The sequence below is a fragment of the Choloepus didactylus genome, chromosome 9 (genome assembly GCF_015220235.1).
Source record: "Choloepus didactylus isolate mChoDid1 chromosome 9, mChoDid1.pri, whole genome shotgun sequence".
Lineage (NCBI taxonomy): Eukaryota > Metazoa > Chordata > Mammalia > Pilosa > Megalonychidae > Choloepus > Choloepus didactylus.
Window position 1 is genome coordinate 92,135,860 of NC_051315.1, and position 24,048 is coordinate 92,159,907.

Genomic DNA, 24,048 nt, shown 5'->3' on the forward strand with positions numbered 1-24,048 from the left:
GATAGGAAATTCAGGCTCCAATCCAAGAGATTTCCTTGGAAATCTCCCTCAAACAATTGTCAAATTTCTTTCATCTGGTACATTTTTAATTTCTATTATTTAGGCCTTCCTCCTAACAGGATGGTTGGCTATAATTGTATTGTTTTTCATTTTCTCCTCTGCCTTCGTGTGAGTTACTTGAACGTTTTTAGAATTCCATTTTGATTTATCTATAGTGTTTTTGTTTTTTGTTTTTTGTTTTTGTTATGATTGTATGATCTCATTTCTATGAAATACCTATCAGGAAATTTCATAGATGCAGATGGTAGATTACAGGTTACCAGCGGCCATTGTGGCAGGAAGGGGCGGGGAGTGGAGAGTGTGGGGAAGGGGGAGTTATTGCTTTATGGCGGCAGAGTTTCTGTTTAAGGTGATGAAAAAGTTGAGGCACTGGATGTTATTACTACGAATAGAATGAATACCAATGAATTGTATACTTGAAAGTGGTTAAAATGAGAAATTTTGAGTTGCGTTGACTATAGGTAAAAAAATATATATTAAAGTAAAAAAACTGTTCTATTTCCCATCTCAATTTTTCACCCCTCCTCCCAAGAGATAGCTAATGATACCAGTATCTTGAGCATCTTTGGAGAGAAATTTTAGACATAAACAGGTCTCTGTTTTTGTGTCCTTTCCCCATATAAATGGTAGCACATGCTACATATGGAGACTTCCTGAGTTAGCATACTTTCTCTCCATCCTTACTGCAGTTATTCAGTCCATTGTTGAAGTGTACAGGTCTGTTACTTTGTAGAATGTCACTACTCAGTTTTGGTTGTCTGGTGCTTCCTTATGATTAAATTAGGCATGGACACTTTTTGCAGTAATACCACAGAAGAGATATCGTGTCTTCCTTAGTTGCTTCATATCAGAAGACACCTCATGTCAGTCTGCATTGTTTCAAGCACTTGGTTAAGGTGGAATCTGTCAGTTTTCTCCATTGAAAATTTATCAGTTTTCCTTTTGTAATTAATAAGTAATCCATGAGTAGATTCTTTGAGACAATATATATCTTGTTCTTTATAAAACATTCGCTTTGAGATTTTTACATACATTGGTGTTTTTTGCCTGAATCAATTATTGCTATGATGATTACGAAATGATATATATTCAGTTTATCTTCACTGTCCTCAGCTCTGCTGAACTCTAGATCCAGGCTAGGTTAGGAGCACTGTGGAGTATCTCTTGGACTCGTCTCTGCCTCCTGAAGTCTTGCTTACCATTTCCAGAAGGCTCACCTTGCAGCCTCAGAGGAAGGGTGCATTCCCAGAAAGGGTGAGAAAGATTTGGGGCTCAGGATGACAATATCAGAAACACTGAACTAGTTTCTGTGCCCCCTCATTCTGGTTCCAGAGAAATAAAACAGTTGCTAGTGAGGTTGGTGACATTTTGTCACTTCTATGCCTTCAACTCTCTCATCTCAGAGATTTTGTCCCTTGTCCTGTATCTGTTCTAAGATCTCATTGGGTTCTCTTTTCCTCTGGACAAGGAATCTAGATCTTCGGTTTTAAAACCAAATTTGGACTCTTGACTCTGGAACCCCAGTTTCTTTAGCAAGTTGTTCTCTGGAATTAATCCCAGGTTGTTCTTGAATGCCTTGATGAGATTGCACTGTTGAAAAGACGTGTGGGAAGGACGGCACCATCTGGCTTCTCTATCTTGAATTTCTTCAGGGGCATCTTGCCTGTGGGCTTCGATTGATTCTAAGGCCTGCTTGGGTTCTGTTCTCTGGAAGGAGTATCGAGCTCTTCGATTCTGAAACCAAATCTGGATTCTAGACTTTTCAGTGTTAATTTCTAAAGCAAGTTTTTGTTTGGTAACATAAGCTGGGTAAGGTTTTCGATTGAAAGTGTCAATGAGAATTTTCAGCTGATCTGCTGTGAATTTGGTGCGACTGCGCTTTCGATGTGTAGCCATCATCTTGTTTGCAGAGTTGTTCTGGGCCATTTTGAAAGAGATTCCTGATTGTTCAAACATGTGACTAGGAGTCTATCTATAGTGTTTTTAAGGTTATCTCTTTGTATACATATTTTGGTTGTAGCTCTAGGTATTGCATTTTGTATTATATACACTATGTATTTGTGCGTATATGTATATACACACATATACATGTACATACAAATGCATATGTAACTTAACAGTCTGGTGTCAACGTTTTACCAGTGCCAGTGAAGTGCAGAAAACTTACCTCTTTTTATGTCCCTTTACGCTCCCACACTTAATATAAAATTATCTGAAATATTTCCTATACATACTGAGAGAGCAATAGGATGCAATGTTATAATTTTTGTTTCCACCATCAAATAAAATTTAGAAAACCCAAGAAAAACAATATCTGTTGTATTTACTCATATTTTTATTCTTTTCATCCTGACTTCCTACCTATCAACAACATGTTTTAACATACAAACTTGAAACAAGATTACTTCTTTTACCATTTCCTTTCTGTTTCAGGAACTTCCTCCAGCCATTTTTTTCAGGTAGATCTGCTGAAGACAAATTTTCTTAGTTTTCTTTCATCTGAAAATGTTGTGATTTCCCTTTCATTCCTGAAGGATGTTTTCACTGGCCATAGAATTCTGAGTTGATAGTTTTCCTATTTCAACACTTGAAAAATGTTGTACTTTTGGTTACCATGGTTTCTGATGAGAAATTCGAATTGCTTTTCCCTTATAGATAAAATGATGTTTCTTTCTCACTGTTTTCAATTTATTTTCTTTGCTTTTAGTTTTCTGAAATTTGACTCTGATGTATTTTGACATAGTTTTCTTTGGTTGGGTCTCACTCAGCTGTTTGGATTCTGTTTTATGTCTTTTGCCAAAATTGGGGAAATTTTAGCCAGCATTTGTTCTAATGTTTTTTCAGCCCCCTTTCTTCCCCTTCTAGGACTCTGATGACACAATGTTAGCTCTTTTATTTACAGTTGCACAAGCTCCTAAAACTTTTTTTTTCAGTCTGTTTTCCATTGTTCTGTCTTCTTTATTGTTCCCTGATTCTTTTCTCTGTCCTCTCCATTCTGCTATTGCACCTGTCTGTTGAGTTTCTAAATTTTTGTTATTGTATATTTCATTTATAAAATTTTTATTTGGCTTTTTTTTATATTTTCTGTTTCTTTATGAGACTCTTTTCGTCTGCTTCAAGTGTATGTATAATTGCTCCTTGAAGCATTTTTATGATAGCTGCTTTAAATTCCTTGTCAGATAATTGTGACATCTGTGTTATCTCAGTGTGTCATCTTATCTGTTGATTGCCTTTTCTCATTCAAGTTGAGTTTTCCTGGTTCTTGGTATAATGAATGATTTTCAATTGTACTCTAGACATTTTGGGTATTGTAAGTAAAGTATGGATCTTATTTAATCTATTTTTACCAGGCCTCCTCTCACACTGTGCTGGTAAGGAAAAGTGGGGTTCTACCTTGTTACTTCCAGATGGGGATGAAGTCCAGGCTCCATGGTGGGGAGGAGAAAGGGCACCTTGTTCCACAGACTGGGGATGGAAGTCCAGCGCCCCACACGGTCCCCACTGACACCACCCTGGAGGAGTGTTGGGGGTGCCATGTTGCCGTCTGGTGAGTGTGGAAGTCTAGGCTCCCCACTTGACCTTTGCTGGTTTGGGTACAGTTAGGGCTACAATTTCTTTCTGTGGTTTGACTCAAGTAGAGCAGTTATTGTCTAAAAGTTTTCTGTCTTGCTAGGCTTCTCCTTTGTTGGTCATTCAGCTAGAGAGAGAAAGCTTTTCTTAGGACTTTTTTTTTTTTTTTTTTTGTCTGTGTCTGTTGATGTTTTTGGGTTGCCAGCTTCTCCAGCGCCAGGTATGGGATATATGAAACAAAAACAAGAACAAACACAGTGAACTCACTGCTGTGTCTTTCCTCAGGTCCAAAGGTCCTTAGCCAATCTGCCCTCTCTCCCCCTGAAGAGTACTCTTATGTTTGCTGTGTATATAATGTCCAGGTTTTTATCTGTATTGAGTAGGAGGAGTAGGGGGAAGTGCATCAATTCCATCTCGTCCTGGAAGTGGAAGTCCCCTTGCCATACTATTTTCACTCTAGAAAGAAGCGTACCTTTCCCTCGGGCTCCATGGCCCTCTGTGTAGCACTCAGCAGATTCCCAACAGAAGTCACTTCAAATCTGCGGTCTAGCGAAGGATAAACATTGCTGATCATGGTCCTTCACTGTGCAGCCTGCAGCCCCAGCAGAAGCACTATCGGTGGAATTCCTGTACAGTGGGAGAAAAGCCTCAGGGTGCTACCTGTTCCATCTGTTTGCCTCCTTGACTCTGGTGAATTTTGCTTTAACAGGTGAGATACATATGGGAGGTCAAGAACACTTTTATATGGAAACCCAAAGCATGCTTGCAGTTCCCAAAGGAGAGGATCAAGAAATGGATCTCTACGTGTCCACGCAGTTTCCTAAATACATACAGGTAACTTGGGGCCATTGTGAGAGGCTGGATGATGTCTGCCAGCAAAATATACCAAGAGCAATTAGAGACAGAATATCATTCTGGAAACTGAAAGAGTATGGGGTCCTAATACCCATACCTTTTGACTATAATAGCCATACCTATTCAAAGCTTTTAAGAGAGTATTTTTAAAATAGGGGCCTTTTGTTTGTATATCTGTAACTTTAAAACTTTTTATAGAAGCAACAGGTCTCTTTTGCTCTGTTCTTGGCACAATTAGGGATACCAAAGAAAAAAGAGGGAGTCTTATCTTCCAAAGCTTACAGTGCCTAATGCACCTGAAGCTGTTAGGAAATAGTAGTGGATAGGGTGGAGGCAGATGCAAAGTCGTCTAAATTAGAATCTATACAGATGGAGGAATTAAGAAAAAATAGGGTTTTCTGAGGGCCAGAATTATTCAGGAAGTCCCAGGAAGAAAAAGCCTGAAGTTGGAATTTATTGTGAAAGTGAGGTTTGCCTAGGTAGCAAGGAGAAGAGGGGCCATTTCCAGGCAATGCCCCAGCACGATCAAGGCCATCATTCATTCTTTCATTTGTGTGAGTGCCTTCTGCAAGCACTTATTGCCTGTGTCCTGCATACCAGGCAGCATGCATGTAATAAAGCAGCAACGGCATGAAGACTGCCTAAGCTCGAGTGGAGGGTGCATTTAGTGGAGGTTTAAGCATCAGGGGGAAGGTAAGGGGAACAAGGCAGCAGGGTCTTGATTCAGGAATTCATAAGGATCCAGTGTTATTACTGGAGCAAGTGAGAACATGGGAAGGTAGAGAGCAGGGCCCCTTAGAAGATGGAACATTTAGAAGGGTTAGACGAACTCCATTCTGGTCCTGTGCTGCTCCTGGTCCCCTATGTGACCTTGGTCTGTCACTTCCTCTTATGCTTCCGACTGTAAAGATGAGTTGTTAAGACTAGGTGGACCTCTAAGACCAGGAAGAGAGAGCCCTGCATCCAGGAAAGACCAAATGGCCCACGTTAGCATTAATCCAAATGGGAGGTGCAAGGACAGTGCTTATTTTCCAATGGAGGCAGTGGGAATGAAGGAAAAAGCTCCAGTCTGAGGGAAACTTGAAAAGGCCACAGAATCTCTCTGCTTCAGGAACCCTATTCCTAGGGATTTGTGTGAAAAGGATACTTTAGGTGTGATTCATGGGAAAAAAAGAAAGCAAATTAGTGGTATAACTATCTCGTTGGTATTAGAAGGCATACCTACTAGTTGTGGTGATGTCATTATAACCAAATACCACTGAGATCAGCAGGGGATGCAGGCGGAGGTTCTTGGAGAGCATCCTGTCATTTGCATAACCACACAGTTTGTGTATCATGCACAACATTGTGGAATCAGAATGTGTAATGGCCATCTCACTCCTGTTTCAGAGGACAGTTTCTTTCAGTTAAGGCTGTGGATGTGACTGACAGTCACAATTAAGTCCTTGCTAAAGGTGAGTCAGATTAATGAGAACAGTTAACATTCACAGGACACAGTTGCCTTGACCTTGAAGATCCCAGCTAATAAGGTCATGTGCCACGTGAGGCGAGTCGGTGGGGCCTTTGGGGGGAAGGTCTGCAAAACCAGCATCATGTCAGCTGTCACTGCATTTGCTGCTCACAAGTAAGTGGAGAAAACTGCTAGATACACTAAAAAGGAAATGAATGGACACTGAAAATTCTCTATGTTAGGAAGACTCTCAGTTAAGGTTATTTGAAATCACATGTAATATACAAATACACAAACAAGCTGCCAGCTTATTAGAACTTCTTTGTCTTATATTGATGGGCTACCTACTATAAGAACCAAAGTAAGAATCAATTACTAAATAGAAAATTTTTAAAAAAAGAATCAATTACTGAAAAGAATGAAAACCACAGTAAAAATATTTGATGCCTGGAGAGTTCAAAGAAACAATACCTGAATGAGTGGGGGGTTACTTGTCTTTAGCACCTGTTGAACTGACGTTTTAAATACATATATGAGTATAAATATATATACAAATGCATATACATATGTTTCCTGATTTAAGTGGTGTTTTTGCTTTTCGATGCATTATTTATTTGTATTGCCATTTTCCTCCAAGGATCTCAAAATATTCCATAGGAAACTGTCTTTGAGCAGGCTTAATTTTTTGCTGAGTAATATAGACCAGTTTTTCTTTTCCAGGAAGCAAAAAAGTCTTGACCCTGGGCCTGTCCTATCAGGGAGCACTTGGCAATCAGACAATACCTGAGTTCCTCCATTCAGCACCAATTCAGAACTTGAACTCTGACGTTTGCCTAAAACAGGGGTCGCTATCACAGTGGAAAAGAGCCCAAAGCAGTAGCTGGGGCCTCTGGCACCCAACGGCCTCCTTCCGACATGCAGGAAGTGCCAGATGAGGTGCTGTGACCCAAAGAGAGGGAAGGCTCCCACTTAGGCTGAGATCGCACAGCCTGGGGGCGGGAGCCACTCTGTTCTGTAGCGTGTGCAGATGGGTCTCATGGTTCACTAGGACATATCAACCTGGATACTACCTACTGGTAGAGTTTACCTCTCTTATTTTTTTCCATTTAGACAGGGCCGTGCAGTCCGCTGCATTCTGGAACGAGGAGAAGACATGTTAATAACTGCAGGCCGTCACCCTTACCTTGGAAAGTACAAAGTGAGTAGAAGAAGAAAGAAATGATTTTCATTGTTAATATAACAATCCATAAATGCACAGTACAGCACAGCAAAATGTTTCGGCTCTTCTCTAGTGGGGAATGACCATTAGCCAATCAACACACTGTACTTCTAAGTATTTCTGGTGCTGACTGATTATTGACTAGTTCAGTGCAGCATTTCTGCTTTGCTCAAAGATGTCAGTTTGTGAGTAACTGGAAAACATGTGAGTATATACATCCATGAAAGTAGTTCTGATAACCATACTTCTTTCCACATAGAAACAAGTTAAAAATAAGTTTCATAACTCCAATAACAGGAATTGCAATTCCTCATTTTTCAGTGTATCAATTGTACTTTTGTAAGACCGTGTACCAGAAATTCCTAGAAAAATTTCCATGTTAGAAAGTACTTATTCTTTTGCTTTATAAGAAATAATTTTACTAGTATGTTTGTCAGGGTGGGGCTAACTGCTCTAACAAACAACCCCAAACTCTCAGGGACTTAAACCCTTACTGTGCTGTTAGCTCAAGTAACGGCCCAGTGTAGTCAGTGGGGAGGAAGAGTGGAGGATGCTGCTCCACGAGATCATCCGGGGACTCAAGCTTTCTCCATCTAGTGGTGCTACCATCTGCTCGGACTGCACCGTCTGACATGGTAGACACTTGACACATATGGCTATTTAAATTTAAATTAAATACATTAAATAAAACTTAAAATCAGTTCCTCAGTAATATCAGCTGTATTTTCATTGCTAGTGGCTAGTGGCTGTCATGTTGGATGGAACATTACCATTTCTGTAGAAGTTTTATCAGACAGCACTACCTTAGGACCTTGAGTCCTCCACTGGATCTTTTGCAGAGGGCAGGAGACATAGGAAGAGAGAGAATGTGGAGATCCTAGTGGGAGCTGTTTTAGGCACCAGACCTGGAAGTGCTGGACCTCACTTCTACCCACACTTCACTGGCCAGAGCTCTGCCACCTAACTACAAGGAAGGCTGGGAAATACAGTCTTCCTTTGTGCCCAGCTGAAATACAACAGGGTTTGTTGAATGCATAGCATTATCTTTGCCACAACCAGTGCACCTAAATACATATTTTTAGAAGATAATACATATATCTATTTTAAATCACATTCACCCTAAGCTATGTTTTAAATTTGGTTTAGATCAACAAAGGTCTTTAAAGCGAATTTTGCTGAGAAGGAATTTAGAATTTTATTGGGTAAATAAGATTTTCACATATGAAGTCACTAAGAAAACAATGCAAACATACTTATCTCAAGTTAAAGGGTGAGGCATACATAGTAAAGCACTGTGGAGAGAGAGGGTGTGAGTTGGATTATGTACAGGAAACTTCTTAGAGAAGGTGAAACATAAATGGGCCTTCAAGAATGGATGGGCAGAAAGAAGGCATACCAGGCTGTGTTAGTATCCTGTGGCTGCTGTAACAAATTGCCACAAATTTGGTGGCTTAAAACAACAGAAATATATCCTGTCTCTGTTATGGAGGCTCTAGGGGAGAATCCATTCCTTGCTTCTTCCAGCTCCTGATGGCTGCTGGCTTTCTTTAGTTTGTGGCCATCTCACTCCAATCTTTGCCTCCATGATCATCTTGCTTCTCCTCTTCTGTCTGTAGTTGAATGTTCCTCCACCTCCCTTTTATAAAGATACTTGCGATTGCATTTAGGGCCCACCTGGATAATCCAGGATAATCTTCCCCATCTCAAGATCTTTAACTTAATCACATGGGTAAAGTTTTGCCTATAAGAGAATATTTACAGGTCCAGAGATTCGGACCTAATATCTTTAGGGCTATCATTCAGCCTTCTGTTCAAGTGGTGGGAATTGTAGGAGCAAATATGCACAGGTAGAATGAACATGGCCTATTTGAGAGGGACAGAATGGGAGAGGAGGGGGAATTAGAACACAGAGTACCTACAAGAGTAGTGAAAACTAAGATTGGTTGGGTTAGGTCCTGCCAGACCGAAGTAGGCCTAGGGTCCCAGATGAGGAGTTTAAACTTGATCTTGTAAGAAAGTGTGAGACCGAGTCGATCCTTGAACAGTAAGTGTCGCAACTAAATGGGCATGCTTTGGGGAGGGTAGTGTGGCAGCACTGGGCAGGGTGGCCTGGGGAGGAGAGGGCATGGAGGCACAAGACCACCAGGAGGCAGCCACTGCATTCAGACATGAAGTAGCTGGGGTTGGGTCTGGGTCAAGATAGTGAGATGTAGTAGAAGGAATGAGTCCAAGAGCCATTATGGAGTAAAATAAGATCTGGTGATAAACTGGACAAAATACAATGGAGAAGAAAGCCACAAACATGACCTGCAATTTTCTAGCAGAGTGACAAGTTGGAGGGAGTAACCAATGGGAGGGACAAAGATGAGCTTGTTTGTGTAAGTATTGTGGGGAAGAAGTGATGACAGGATATTTAAGCAGAAATGTCCTTCACCAATTTGGGACTTTTTGAAAGAGCTGGGTTATAGTCATAGAAGCCATCAGCATGGAGGCAATTAATCCTGTGAAAATGTATTATTTTTTGATGGAGAGAGAGTATGTAAAGACAAGAAATGATATTAATATTTATCATTGTAATATTAATTTATATTTAGATTACTCACTATGTTTCAGTCACTTGTGTATAACTTTCCATGCATTATCTTATTTATTTCCATTTTATATGGTCAAAGAGTTTAACTTTCCTACACGAGCTAGTTAAGGGGCTAGTTAATTGGACTTCAGAGGCTGTGCCTTTGACCAGTACTCCAGATTGTTGCAGAAGACATCCAGAAGCAGAGTGCAGAAAAGAAACAGAGATATTGGGTACATTTTGAAAGCAGGGATGCAATTTACTTCAAAGACCTCCAGCAACACCAAATGCCACTGAGAGTTCTGACTGAATTGGCTGTCTAAGTAAAGCCTGCAGAGTGCATCAGGAGCAGGTCACCAGATTTGGAGATTGGGAGATGACTGTGGCTTTAGGAGAGGAGGTTTTGGTAGAAATGTGAAGATGGAAGCCAGAGTTCAAGGAGTTATGGCAAGAATGAGAGGTCACAAGATGATGCAGTTGATTTGCTTTAGGGGTGGAAAAGATTGATTTAGCAGCAGTGATGGATTAGATAGAAGTGTTTTTGTTGGTTTGTTTTACTTTTATACCTTTATCTTTCCTTTCTTTTTTAAAGGGTGGGGGGAAGCTGTCAATGTTTGGAAGGAGACAGTGGTGCTAGAGAGAGTGGATGCAGCATAAATGACATGTTCTACTTTTAACATGGGCTTTCTTGGATTGAGACCAGGGGTAACCTGTGGGGGCTCACCCATGACAGTCCCCGGTGCCATTATCAAAGGCCACCTCTCCTTCCCCAGGTTGGATTCATGAACGACGGCAGAGTCCTGGCCCTGGATGTGGAGCATTATAGCAATGGAGGCTCCTCCCTGGACGAGTCAGTGGTGGTAATTGTTTGAAGGAGCAAGTTCACATTCGGGAAAGGGTATTTTGTAAAATGATTTAATTGAAGAATGTTTAATAGTTGAATAATATTTAATTATAAAAACATAAGGGACCATCATTACAGGGATAGCCACATGTCACTTACTGGTGCCCACAGAGTGAGCCTGGAGATCTTGGCCAAATCGGCCTCTGTGTGTTTTCTCTCCACACGTCCCATACGTAGAGCACTTTTCCCATATGCGTGCATGAGACCAGGCTCCTCAACCTGAGCCCTGTTGACATTCTGGACTGGATAATTCTTTGTTGGGGGTGGGAGGAACTGTCCTGTGCATTGTTGGGTATTTAGCAGCATCCTTGGCCTCTACCCAATAGATGCCAGTAGCACCGGTACCCCCATAGTTTTAACAACCAAAAATGTCTCCAGACATTGCCAGATGTCCCTGGGTGGGGGTTGGAGGAGAGGGGACAAAATCATCCATATTGAGAACCACTGCATTAGACCAAAACATTTGGACATTTTATTCATTACATTCTAAACACCCAATGCTTAGGGCCTATGAACTCTTTCCAAAGAAGGCCTTTGGAAATATTTGAAACCTGAATAAAATGTATTAACTCTAAAATATGGAAATGAAAATAGATAATGATTTCAAAGGAAAAATAGTTCAAATCTTTAAACATTATTTTATTAAAAATACATTTAATTTGGGCCATGGGTGTATTTTAGCATGGTTAATGTGATGTAGAGTAGGGCTTCCATTTATGGCCTGGTTTTGGACAGAGGTCTCTGGATTTCTCCAGGTGATAGAAGTGGGAATTCTGAAAATGGATAATGCTTACAAGTTTCCCAACCTGCGCTGCCGGGCCCGGGCGTGCAGAACCAACCTTCCATCCAACACGGCTTTTCGTGGGTTTGGCTTTCCTCAGGCCGGACTGATCACCGAATCCTGTATCACAGAAGTTGCAGCCAAATGTGGTTTGTCCCCTGAAAAGGTAACATTAAATTAGACTGACATACAAAAGACATTGAATTTCAGGTCTGAGAGACCCTGTGGGTCACTCAGGCCAAGGAATCTGAGATCCAGAGAGCCTACATGTTTTTCCCAAGGGGGCCCAGCTAACCAGTTAATACAGTGCCAGAACTCTGAAGTTCAGTGACCCTTATCTTACTCAGACTCCTTGAAAATCCCGGACTCTGCCCTGCTTAGAGTCTCCATTGGTTGGGGGTATAAGTGCAACCAACAAGTTCTATCAGACCCCTCATTCCCCTGAGTAATGGGCTTTCTTAACAAATCTCAGTTCGCTGTCATCAAGTTTTAGTCATTTCAGTTACTAACCTGGTGTCCTTTCAGTTCTCTCATTCTCAGTCCCAGCTTCATTCATGAACAAGCTCTCCTCTTTTCTCTCCCCTGCCCCTCTTCCACCCAGGACCCTGGAGTGGAGTTGGGGTGGGGAGACATGGGGTGCTGTCTTTTGCGCCCCCTCGTCTTCCCCTGTGCCTTCTGCTGTGGTGTTGGGGCAGGGAGGAAGAGGAGGAGGACCTGGGAGACCAGCTAGCATCTCTCTGTGTGACTCCTCCTAGTGGGCTCGTGGCACGAGTGTGTTGTCTGTGAGCCCCACTTCTGCCAGCTCTCCCAGAAACACACAGTCCACCGTGAGAATGAGTGAAATCTCCAGCTGACCCTCGGCTGGCATTTGCAGCATTCCTCCGATGCCAATGCCTCAGCACTCCTTAGCAATCCCCAGCCCCCAGCTTAGCTACATGCTTTTCTCCCAACATTAGAGTCTGTGGCCATAGGTAGGAGCCATCTTCTTTTCCCCTCTTGAACTTCCTTTCCAAGGGAGTCCTTGCCCTTCCTTTCCTGGTCATCCTGCTGCAGCCTCTCTCCCTGATGTTCCTCCACATTTGGAGGCACTTGGGAGGAGAATCACATGAAGACCACCCTTCATCCCCAGAGATGTTAGGGGAGAGAACAGAAGACATGATCTTCCCCAAAATGGCTATAGTTCACTAATTCCCAATCGTCTTCTAATATTGAAGTGAGAAATTTTTTAGGGAGTTGAAGAAAGTGTATGTTTCTAATGGCCCCTGTCAGCAAGCTGGGAGAGGTGTTTGGCCGAAATTGCTGAGCATTTTCTCAACTGAAGAATGGGAGGCCCTTGCTGCCTTTTGTTCTCAGCTGTGGACCTTAGTGGCCAGTTCTGGCCATGCAGGAAATATTCCACTCAGTGTTTCAGACATCCTGGGATGGAATCTCTCCATTTGTTCTTCATCCTGGATATTGGTTATACTTAAACAGCGTTTCATATATTCCATTTTGGAAGTGAGTGGTCTTGTCTTTCTACAACATCTGAGTAAGCCAAGTCATGTAGCCTGGAAATTAAATTTAGGATTGCCTTTCAACAGATACTCACAAATGTAAATAGAATTAAGGGTCCCCAATCTGTTTGCACTGCGTTAAAATTATATAAGAAATACAAGGAAAGGATTCCTTCCGCTGAGTGTATACAAGAGCAGCTTAGAGAGCCTATGAGTTAGTGCTACCATATTTATAGTCCCTGGGGTAGAAGCGGAGGAGAAGGATGTTATGTGGTGGGCATTGGGAGAGGCTTTACCAAGGAGTGAGGAAAACTCAGTTTAGGCCTTACAGGATGAGCAGCATGTGAATAGGAGGACAGTGGGTGGAAGAAACTGTCTGCTGATTCATTTTCCCCTTTCAATCTCCTCTTCTTTTAAAGGTCCGAACCATAAACATGTACAAGGAAATTGATCAAACACCCTACAAACAAGAGATTAATCCCAAGAGCCTGATCCAGTGTTGGAGAGAATGTTTGGCCATGTCTTCCTATTCCCTGAGGAAAGAGGCTGTGGAAAAATTCAATGCAGAAAATTACTGGAAAAAGAAAGGGCTGGCCATAGTCCCGCTGAAATATCCTGTTGGCCTTGGCTCAGTTCCTCTTAGCCAGGTCAGTTCTCCAAACACTTGTGGGAATGCTGCCCAGAAGCAGCCCAGGCCAAACAAAAGGTGCAGAGGAACCTTCCCATGCAGTTGGATTAGACAAAGGGTTGTGATGCTCCAATTGTTAAGCTTCACCAAAGTTGTGCATCAACGGGTTAGCTTTACTGCAGAGGAGAAAAGAGCTCCTCTGTGCACATTCCCAGGGCTGGGAAACAGCACTCTGGCTGGGAAATGGGGAGACCTGGGGTCTACTTCTGGCCTTGGCATTAACCAACCAAGCCAATTCAGAGTTTTGAATGGTGAATGTTGGGGGTTAAATTTATTCACTGGCAGTTAACAAAGAAGTCAGTCTGGGCCATCTGTCCTTGAGTGGATTGGCCAGGAGCATTGGGGAAAATAGTTTCTTTTGCTTATGGTCCTCTTGAAATCCTTGAGTGTTGGACTGTGGGGCAGCCATGGCAGGCTGCTCCTGTTTAATGGCTCCCATTACCTAATAGCTGGCCTCCACCGTACACCAGGTCTGTCCCATTTCCCTCATAACTACTGAGCACCTACTGAGAGATAAGCCCTTTGAGATTTCATCTCTTTGAACCCTCAGGGCAGCCTGTGAGAATTGTATCCTCATTTTAGCAATGAGAAGATTGAGGCACAGGGAACTTAAAGAACATGCCCGAAGTCCACAGCTGGCAAGAGGCAGGTCCAGGGCTGGAACTCAGATCTGACTAGCTCCTGAACCTGTGGTTTCTCTAGTGCATCAAGCTACCTCCCAAAGTGCCATTGATGGGACCTGGAGGTGGGATTCAGTTCAGCTGGGAAAACAGACAACAGCCAGCAGTACAAATTCTCTCAAAGGCTATTGGGACGTCCCTGCTTGGGAAACTCTTCTGTGCTTAAAATATTTGCTTAGACTTAGTGAAATAAGCAAGACACATAAGGACAAATATTGCATGATGTCAATTATAAGAGATCCCTAGAAATAGCCAATCTGCACAGACGGAAAAGTATATTACAGGACACCAGAGAATGGAATTAGGGGGAAGGAGGGGTGTATGTTTGATGCATATGGAGTGTCTATAAACAAAATTAATAAAATGATAATAAAGATGGACTATTTATAAGGAGTATGCTCTTCTTTAGGGATATCTTTTGTATTTTACCAAGATTGGAGCTCAAATCTTTACATTCCTTGTACTCATTAGAGAATAAATGATTTATTTGGAGAATAAGTAAATTCTCTAAATTTATTTAGATTTAGATTTATTTCAATGTAAAGAATAAATGATTTATCATGTAAAGATTAGCAGCTTCTATAACAACAACAAAAAATATTTGCTTTAGGCCTAACTTGGGAGTTTCAGAACAATTAATTTTCTTCCTGGAAGACATGGGCTGGAAGACACATCCTGAAGCAAACCAAATAGACTAGGGAACTAGAAATTGTATTTGCGCTTTCCAGGTGTGAGGCACTGGGCTGGGTGATCTAAATCTCCCACTTGGTTTAACCCTATCTCATCCCTGTTGAGTAGGTGTGATTCCCTCTGTTTTATGGAAGGGAAACTGAAGCCTACAGAGATTCTCGCTGTCTTGCCCAAGGACATGTAACTCATGAGTGGCAGACAAGGAGTTGACCTTGGAGCTGTCTGTCTGTGGAGCCCACATGTCTTCATCGTCTCACACGGCCTCATACCTCACCTACTTTGTATTTAGTTCCTAGACTGGGAAAACTGAAGGGTTTAGAGAGTATCTAACTAACCGTCATACTCCCAGGGCTTAGCATGGTGCCTGGCAGAGTAGGGACTCAAATATTTGAATGGCTGGGACATTTAGGGAATCTGTGGGATTAAAGCAAGCTTCTCACCCATAACAGCAGTCATTGCTTAAAGATTTAAATATTACAGACTAAGTACGCTATTTATATTGGACAATTATCTTTTGAGGCAGTGACAGTAAACCACCAGGTGATGGCACTTAACCAAATTTGTCATTTTAAATTGCCAGTAGGAGATTGCAGCACCATATGGAATAGATTACTCAGCAGTCTCTAAAAGAAACACTGCCTTGGACATGCAGGCAGGGCACTGTGCCAGCAGGGTTGCAGGGTAGGGAATTCATAATCCTCTGTAGCTGTATTTCAGTCGCATGTGCCAAGTCCAACTAAGAGTTACACCCACACTCTGCTCACAGAGCCAAGGAGCCCAAATAGAGTCTAAAAGCTCAAGAAACAGATCAAAAGGCCATGCTACAGCAACTTCATTTATCAAACACTTGATAAATGTCACTTCAACAATGTGAGTCACTATGTTGCATTCCAAGAGATGCCTTAAGGTGTGGTCCTTCCCTTCAGGGGGCTCGCATTCGAGTAGAGTCCAGTGAAGTGCCACCGAGCAGAGCCCAGGAGCTGCCGTTGCTGCTGGCACCACATGGCATCTGACAGAGTGCTCCCAGGGAAGCCAGCTCCTCTGGGTGCTCTTTGGAGGATGCCACTCCTTGTCTTTATTGTTTTGAGAATAAATGGCCAGGAGCACAAGATGATGTTTCTAGGGGTGATATATATCAAAAGACAATAACACATCTACTGCTACATCTTCCCAAGGCATGTTCACTATGATCATGTCTTCTTCAAGATTCCACAGTCCTTCCATGCATGGTGAATGTGTGTGCCTTTGTCTTCAGGGAGAGAGCACCCATAGGTCCCGATTTGCCAGATACATCCGTAGTTTTCATCTGCTGACCAGGCAAATAGAGCCCCCCACTTTCATGTCAAAGTGTCCTACTTGGAAAAATAGAAGTTCTGCTTGGCATTCACTGGGTAATATGAATCTTTGGACAGCAATGAAGGCAATTCTCCAGGTGTGGTCCATGGCCCACAGTGGCTGTGAAGGGCCTGCGGGTGGGCAGACACTTGATGTAGGAATGCAGCCCTTTCCTTGGGTTCATCTGGTGATGAGTGTGCAGTTCCATTGACTTTCACTTCTGTCCAGTGTTGCTTACAAGTGATCTGAGTTATTAAGGCTTATTAAAATTTTATGTTCATTAAATGGAATTAGCTTATTACCAGAAATTTCTGCTTTTGTAAATCCACGACTGTATGCCACTTTACAGAGAAATTTAGGTATTAGGAAAACTAGGTGGCAGAGGGTTAGCTTCCAGTGACCGCTGACTAAGGTAGACCACATCTGGGAGGTTGGCACTTCCCATCTCTGCAGCTGCAAAGGTGTGCCTCGCAGGGCTTCCTGGATCACAGTGGAACTTCTAGAAGCATATTCTGTAGGACGTTATGGTGTTGATATTACCCTCCCACTGGCGAGTCAACGTGAGGAAGCCATCCTTGTTTTCTGTAGTCCCCTGGAACATTTCCATACCCCCTAGTGTAGCACAGGCAGACTTGTAAGAAGGTACATCCTTGTTAATTATAAAACGTTTCGCTTAGAGTTGGGGTGTTTTTCACTACCAGGAGAGACTTTGATTCTCTGTTGGCATTTGGTTTCTTCAGGATCCTTGGGGGGAGCTACTGTTGACAAGATTCCTCTGCATTCCCTTCCGACTCTCAAGTTCTGTGATTCCTTATCTAGAAGACTTAGGATGGGTTTAGTTCATTTTACAGCAAAAAATAACCATCTTGTTGAAGGTCAATCTCTCCCATGCCTGTTTGGATTTTTATTTTTACTTCTCTGCAAAACACCTACAACTATGGAAATATGTGTACACACAAACACTTATCCTCCCTCTCTCCCAACCTGTCTCCACTTATCTGTACATTTTAAAATTGTTCCCATGTCCTCCAAAGAAACCTAGAAGGTTACTCCACCAGAGGGGGCCCCTTGGAGGTCCCAATGTGCTCACATGTCCTGATTAGGAAATAAAAGCTTAAGGAGCATTGGGGAGACCACGTGGCAGCACTTACCAGGCAGTGTCCTGGCCCTGTACATGCCCATGTGTGGTTTTGGTGGGGATTGGGGGCAGGGGGTATGGAAAGGAGGGGATCATTTCCAAGGAAAATGTGTTATATTAAAAAGATCATGGAAATGGTTTTTTATCTTTTCTGCTTAGGCTGCTGCCCTGGTTCATATTTATCTAGATGGTTCTGTGCTGGTGACTCATGGTGGAATTGAAATGGGGCAGGGGGTCCACACTAAAATGATTCAGGTAAGAATGCAAAGAATTCAATTAACTTGGGTGTGCACTTGTAGATATGTGTGTGAGAGAGAAACCATGAATGTTTGTTTTCTGTTCCAAAAGAAAAAGAAAAAGATAGAAGACTTTACCTTTGACAGCTGAAGCTATTAAACTATAGCCTAAATGGAGTAAACAAGACAGTTTTGTAACTGAATCTAACAATGTGACATAAGAGCTTCAGGTTGTTTTACTGCTCGAGGAAATTGTGTATTTATTTACTGCTTTCCTTTCTAGATATTAACAAATGAATTTTCATTTTTTGAACTTTCCTGGGCAATAAAAAGATGTATAAATTTTCATGTGTTGCATTCTTTTTTGCCGTTTTTATGTTTACTCTGTACAATTGATAATATAAACCACATTTGAGATTTCTAACCAAACTTTACCAGTTTTCTTATGGCTTTCTTACTTTAGATTAGATGTTATCTGCTCTCTATTGTTTTTTTAATTATGATAATAGTATTGTAGGTTATAAAAATTTTGGAAGAGGCAGAAAATTTCAAAGAGGAAAAAGGCCACTTGCAATTTTACCGTCTAGTAATAATCACTGGGTTGGGGTTTTTTCATCTTGTCTTTTTTTTCTTTCCCAAAAAATCACTAGAATACTGCGTGTAGAATTTCATATCCTATTTTTTTCACCTATCCCTATTCTTCCTGTCATTAAGAATACTTAGCAGTCATGATTTTTAATGAATGCATGTGGGTGTATGTATAATTTATTTAACCATCCCTGATTGTTAAACACTTAAATGAACATTTTTGTGCATAAAACTAAGAACATATCAGTGATTATTTTCTTAAAATAGACTCCAAAAAGTGGAATTATGGGGTCAAAGGGTGTTAAATAACTTAAGTCTCATAACACGTATTACCAAACTGTTTTCCAGAAAGTACCCATGTCATTACATTGAATATCATAGATTTTTTTAATCTTAGGTGGTTTGATAGGTGAGTGGTAGTGTCTCATTATTCCTTTAATTTGCATTTTTCTGATTATAGTGATGTTGACTATTATATTTTCCTTCCCCTCATCAGTCACTTTGGAATTGTCTGCTCCTACTCTTCCCATTTTTTGGTGAAATGTCAGTACTTTCCTTATTGAGCCAGCAGAAACCTTTATGTTCTAAGCCAGGACACTCTGTAGACAATCATCTGAAAACCAAGCACTGTGGAAGGACTTTATATGCTGATGTCCTTGTAGCAGTTGTGGGTGAACTCTATTAAGCCCTACTGCTAGCAGGAGAGAGGAGTATTTTGTATCAGATCAAGTAAGCAATATGATTTTGCTCCCCAACACTAAGAATGAAAGAATGAAGCATCTAGTTAAGCCGTTGGCTCGGCGTAGGCACCAACCCCTTCTCCCTCCATCGTTCATGTGATGCTCATGGAACTACTTTCCCAAGGTCATTGTTCTCACTCACAAGATCTGTGCTGTTCTGCTCATAACAAACGTGTCTCCTGTCAGGGATAAGGCACACCCTGCTAGAATGCCACCGAGTGTGGTGGTAGGACAGGCCCCAAGTTCTCCCTTGATAAACTTATGATTGTAAAGATGTAGAGTGATTCTTCTTGCTGGACCTGGGCCCTTTCCTCCTCTTGCTGATGCTGTTGCACCTGAGAAATCAAAGAAAGTGTGCTCAGGGCTTGGGGTCCAACTCACAGCAGGGTTTTTGTTTTTTGTTTTGTTTTGTTTTTTTCAGTTGTAAGGTTGCAGAAACATCATGCAGGAAGTACAGAGTTCCCATATACCCCCTCTCACACCCACAGTTCTCCCTATTATTAACATTTTGCATTCCTGTGGTACCTTTCTTATAATTCATGAAACAATATTATTATAATTATGTTACTAACTTTACTGCATTTACATTGTTCTGTACAGTTCTGTGGGTTTTGTATATGGGTATGTATAGTAAATTATATGCAACTTAAAGTTTCCCTTCTCTCCCCTTTTTGAATATATTTCGGTGATGTTACTAACATGCACAAAGTTGTGCCTCCATCCCCATTATTCATTGCCAAAACTTCACCCCAAACAGAAACTCCATACCAATTAAACATTTACTTCCCATCCCTCTCCCCTACTTGGTGCTGGTAACCTGTATCTAGTTTCTGACTTCATGAATATCCTTATATGAATATTCTGACTTCATGAATATGCAACCTCTCCTACAAGGTTTGTAGAAAGGGAGACCTTTCTGTGGCTGCCTCCAAGAGGAATTCAAGGTTTTGTCCTAGTACCCCGCCATGGCCATGAGGGCTTCTCCCGCATGACATGTGCTATGGCTCTATGACTAACCAAAGTTCTGTGCTTGCTCTTCTAAACTCCAGGTGGTCAGCCGTGAGTTAAGGATGCCGATGTCAAATGTTCACCTGCGTGGGACCAGCACAGAAACCGTCCCTAATGCAAATGTCTCTGCAGCGTCCGTGGTGGCAGATATCAACGGGATGGCAGTGAAGGTAAAAGTCGTTGGCTCTGGCACCCAGATCACTAACCCTGTCGGGGCCAAATCCATGGGTAGGCTCACATGTAAAACCACCTCCTGTGTCCTTCTCCCATCCTCTCAGTGAAAGCTGCTCCTTCTCCCAATCCAGCCAGTTCCCATGCTGGAAATGCCACCACTTTTTTCTCCTGCACTCCTAACATCTAACCAGGGAACAAGTCCTTTCACTTTTCCTCAAAAATGTCTGTTATGTCTTTCCACTTTCGTGGTGCCTTAATACAGTGTAATGATACAAAGAGTGTGTACAGGAGCAGTGGGACAAGCTGGCTGAGCAGGTAGCTTATTTTGGAGAAATGTGAAGGCACCGGTGGGCAGATCCCCTTGGTAGCTCTACCAGCACTTGATCTTCCCTTGGGCCTCTCTCTGGGATGTGTAGCCCCCGCCTAGACTGCTTACTTCAAGTTGGCTATGCCTGTTTTAAGGGAAATAATTCTACCCTATGCTGCTGGATGAGCCCATATAGATCTTTACAAGACAATGTCCCTTCTAATATCCCAGGTTTGGTTCTGATTTTCTCATTCCTGCTGATGAACTGCTTTGACTCAAATACAAAATTCATTTATTTAACAAATGTTTATGAAGCTTCTCCTGTATGCCAGGAACTCTGCTAGGGGCTGGAGATACAAGGTTCAGTCTGACTCATTTCTTCCCCCAAGGACTGCATAGTCTAGTGGTTTTCGTTGTGAATTTGTTGATTGCTTCAGAATGAATTCCATTTCCACTCCCACACCCCTCTCTCCCATTCTCATGACTGCAGGAGTCAAGCAGCTTTTAGCATATGTCACTCATGGGGGGGAGTTTTGTACATTGTTGCAGCTGCTGGAGCTCCCTTAGAAGTGTCTACCCCTAAACCAGCCATTCTGACTCCTTGCTCAGCTCCCCCAGTATCAAAGAATCCGAGTACTGAATGTACAATTAACAAATGACCCTGCCCTGGAAAGAGCTGGACCATATGATCCTTCAGTGTCACTGTGGGAACTTTTGTTAAAGATCCTCCAAAGTAGTGTTTCCAAGATGTTAACTTTAAAAGCATTAAGGCTAAGTTTGAACTGCTGACTTCAAATACTTGAAAGAAAAAAAGAATGAATCAGAGATAAGAGCTTCTCCATTTTGTAGAGGTGAGAAAAAGGAAACAAAAGAATAAGAAACAGGGTTTTTTTAAAAAATGATTTCTCCCATGGAGGAGTGAGTGGCCGTTCTTCATTGGCTTCTTCTAATCTTTGGCCTGCGATTGTCTTATAAAACTTTTTCTTGTTAATCTTTCTTGTCACTTCAGTTATTCTTCCATGTCTCTGTTAAACAATCGAACAAACAAAACCCACATAGACAACTCCAATGAGAGGCTGGTCTGTACAGTCTGATTTGGATTATTCCTTTTGGTAAATGTCAAAATTACATTAGCTTTCTTGATAACAACATTCTATCCTTGTCTTCTGTTTTTCTTCCCTTGGGGAAGGCTCATTCTGTTCTGTATCCTTTGGCTTGTTTATTTCTTGGCCACCACCAAAGCCTATAATGTTTAACCCAGCTTTCGTCTTACCTTGAAAACCAAGTTTCTGTTTTACAAAATATATCTCTCTTTTATATACTCTGAATTTTGACCATTGTTTATCCTAGCCCCTCAGTAAAATTACACAGGCCTTGATGTATTTAATAAATGTAATGCTGATCTATATGTTTTCTTTGCCATTTTATGATGATCATTTTAATTAAAAAAATAATTCCTAGGATGCTTGTCAAACTCTTCTAAATCGCCTTGAACCCATCATCAGCAAGAATCCTCGGGGCACTTGGAAGGATTGGGTAAGAATGTGTTACTCTATATTGTATGTTAAAAATAAAAGGGAAGAAAATGAGAGAGATAGTGTAAATAATCTGCAGAATGGGCATTTTAAAAGGTGCAATGGTTGTATAGTGATTTCTCTCAGCATGTGGAAATGCTATCATAATACAGTGGAGGAACTTTTGTATCTGGAAAAATTCCACAAATTCTTCAGCTGTTAGGGAAAGAGATGGCTTTTCTGTCTAGAACTCCTGTTTGTTCTCCTTCTTTGTGAATCTACTCTTCCTAAAATGGAGGAACACTAGAATCATTCTTAAAAAAGTTAAAATCACACAAGCATTTAGATATAGATAGCCAAGCCATTGAGTATATAGTCAACACTCTACTAGGCACTAAATGGAATAGAAAAATATTCTTCTAGTTCTTTTGATCCACTTGCCAGATGGTATTGAAAGGATATCAGCAAAGGCCAGGGGTCTGTGTTGTGCTGACTATTCCAGGCTTTACAACATTAAAAGCACTGGCCTGAAGAAAAGAACACTTACGGAGTCCTACTTAGAAATGGTTCCTGCTATTCCATAGAGTTAGGACTCATTGTATAATTCATGTTTAGGGGAGATCTCAGTCCTCTCTGGGCGTATTTATTTCTGCTTTCTGCCCTCTGCCCTGTGCTGCCTAAGTTCAAAACGGCTGAGAGAGCTAGACTGCAGAGAGCTAGAGAGAGATGCAGGTGGGAGGGCCAGTCCTCTGCCATTCAGCCCTGTTTCTTTTCTCCTGGGCTGTGGTTATCACTCTCAGACTTGGGGACTTTGACTTGACCCCTGTTTTGCTGTATAGTGGTCAACTATGTGCACTTCAGAGTCAGGAGACCTTTTAGGGTAAATGGTAGAGTTTAGCAAAATTATTCCCCTCTCCTAAAATGGTTTTGGCTGCATGATGTTAAAACTCAACATGCAACCAACCACTGTTTCCTGAAATGTTCCATGTTAATAGGTTAAGTCTCTACAGATGACTGAGTGAAGTTCTTGATAAGCAGAAACTGTGTTGCCCACTGTAGTCCAGTCTATAATTGTAATCTACTATGGCAATCATTTCCTGCAGCCATGTGCATTGATTGACCAAATGCTGTTGCTACAAGTAGTATACCATGAAGGCCTGTGGAGATGGAGAATGCTGAAATGCATAAATTCATCTTGGTCCTTCCCAGTTTTTACTACTGATAGCTTTATGTAATATTTAATAAAATTAAAATTGAAGTCTCACATAATTTTATTTAAATATTCTCAGTGCATCATTATACTCTTCCTTTGCAGGCAGAGGCTGCTTTTGCGGAAAGCATTAGCCTTTCAGCTACTGGATACTTCAGGTAAATTGTCCTTTCAGTCATATGCTATGGAAAAGTAGTAGCAGTATCTTGTGGAAGAGTTAGAGTTCTGTTAGCAATTTTGGCAAAACTTCATTTTGTATTTCCAAGTAGCCCACTGTTAGTAAGGACATTACCTGCTAGTTAATCCAAATGTCCAGAAAAACATTTTTGGGAAAAACTAACACACAAATAAAATTCACCTGTATTGATAATTCAGCTCATATTGAGTGGCATTAGAGGGCTTAGTGCTTGGAACCCACAGCAGTGTTTGACTTTCTTCGAAATACAGTCTATCCCTTAAGTTACCTTTGTTAAAAGGTAAGGGAATGAAAATTAAACTTGTGATAAGATAGACAACATTTCACACCTTAGAGATTGGCAAAAAATCAGAAATTTTGAAAGATTTTGGAGAAATTTGCAGAACTGGAACACTCATTTGGTGTCCTTAGAAAAGCGGTGGGACAGAGTGGGTCATGGGGTTTGTGACTGTGAGAGACCAGAGTAGTGGTGAGGAACGAGCACCAGGGAGCCCGATCCCTGACGCAGAAGGCTGAATCACAGAGCCAGGAAGCTAGAGAAAGCAGGCAAGTGTGAATCTTTGAAATAGTGTTTGGTGTAAAATGAAAGTTGAATTCCCCAAGTCTGATGACTGTAGGATTGCGTGATCCGACGTGAGTC

The 24,048-nt window shown here is 41.6% G+C and overlaps 1 protein-coding gene and 1 pseudogene across 3 annotated transcripts in view; one reads left to right on the forward strand and one right to left on the reverse strand.

Moving 5' to 3' along the window:
• LOC119544953 (aldehyde oxidase) overlaps positions 1–24,048 on the forward strand; it is a 76,545-nt gene that overhangs the window by 36,681 nt on the left and 15,816 nt on the right. For all 3 annotated transcript variants that reach the window (XM_037850551.1, XM_037850550.1, XM_037850552.1), the window contains 10 exons: positions 4,340–4,464; positions 5,976–6,109; positions 7,046–7,133; positions 10,500–10,586; positions 11,386–11,577; positions 13,324–13,551; positions 17,595–17,690; positions 20,049–20,177; positions 21,950–22,024; positions 23,318–23,370. In XM_037850551.1, coding sequence (XP_037706479.1) covers positions 4,340–4,464; positions 5,976–6,109; positions 7,046–7,133; positions 10,500–10,586; positions 11,386–11,577; positions 13,324–13,551; positions 17,595–17,690; positions 20,049–20,177; positions 21,950–22,024; positions 23,318–23,370 — 1,207 coding nt within the window. The remainder of the gene's footprint in view (positions 1–4,339; positions 4,465–5,975; positions 6,110–7,045; positions 7,134–10,499; positions 10,587–11,385; positions 11,578–13,323; positions 13,552–17,594; positions 17,691–20,048; positions 20,178–21,949; positions 22,025–23,317; positions 23,371–24,048) is intronic.
• LOC119544501 lies at positions 1,460–1,986 on the reverse strand (annotated as a pseudogene).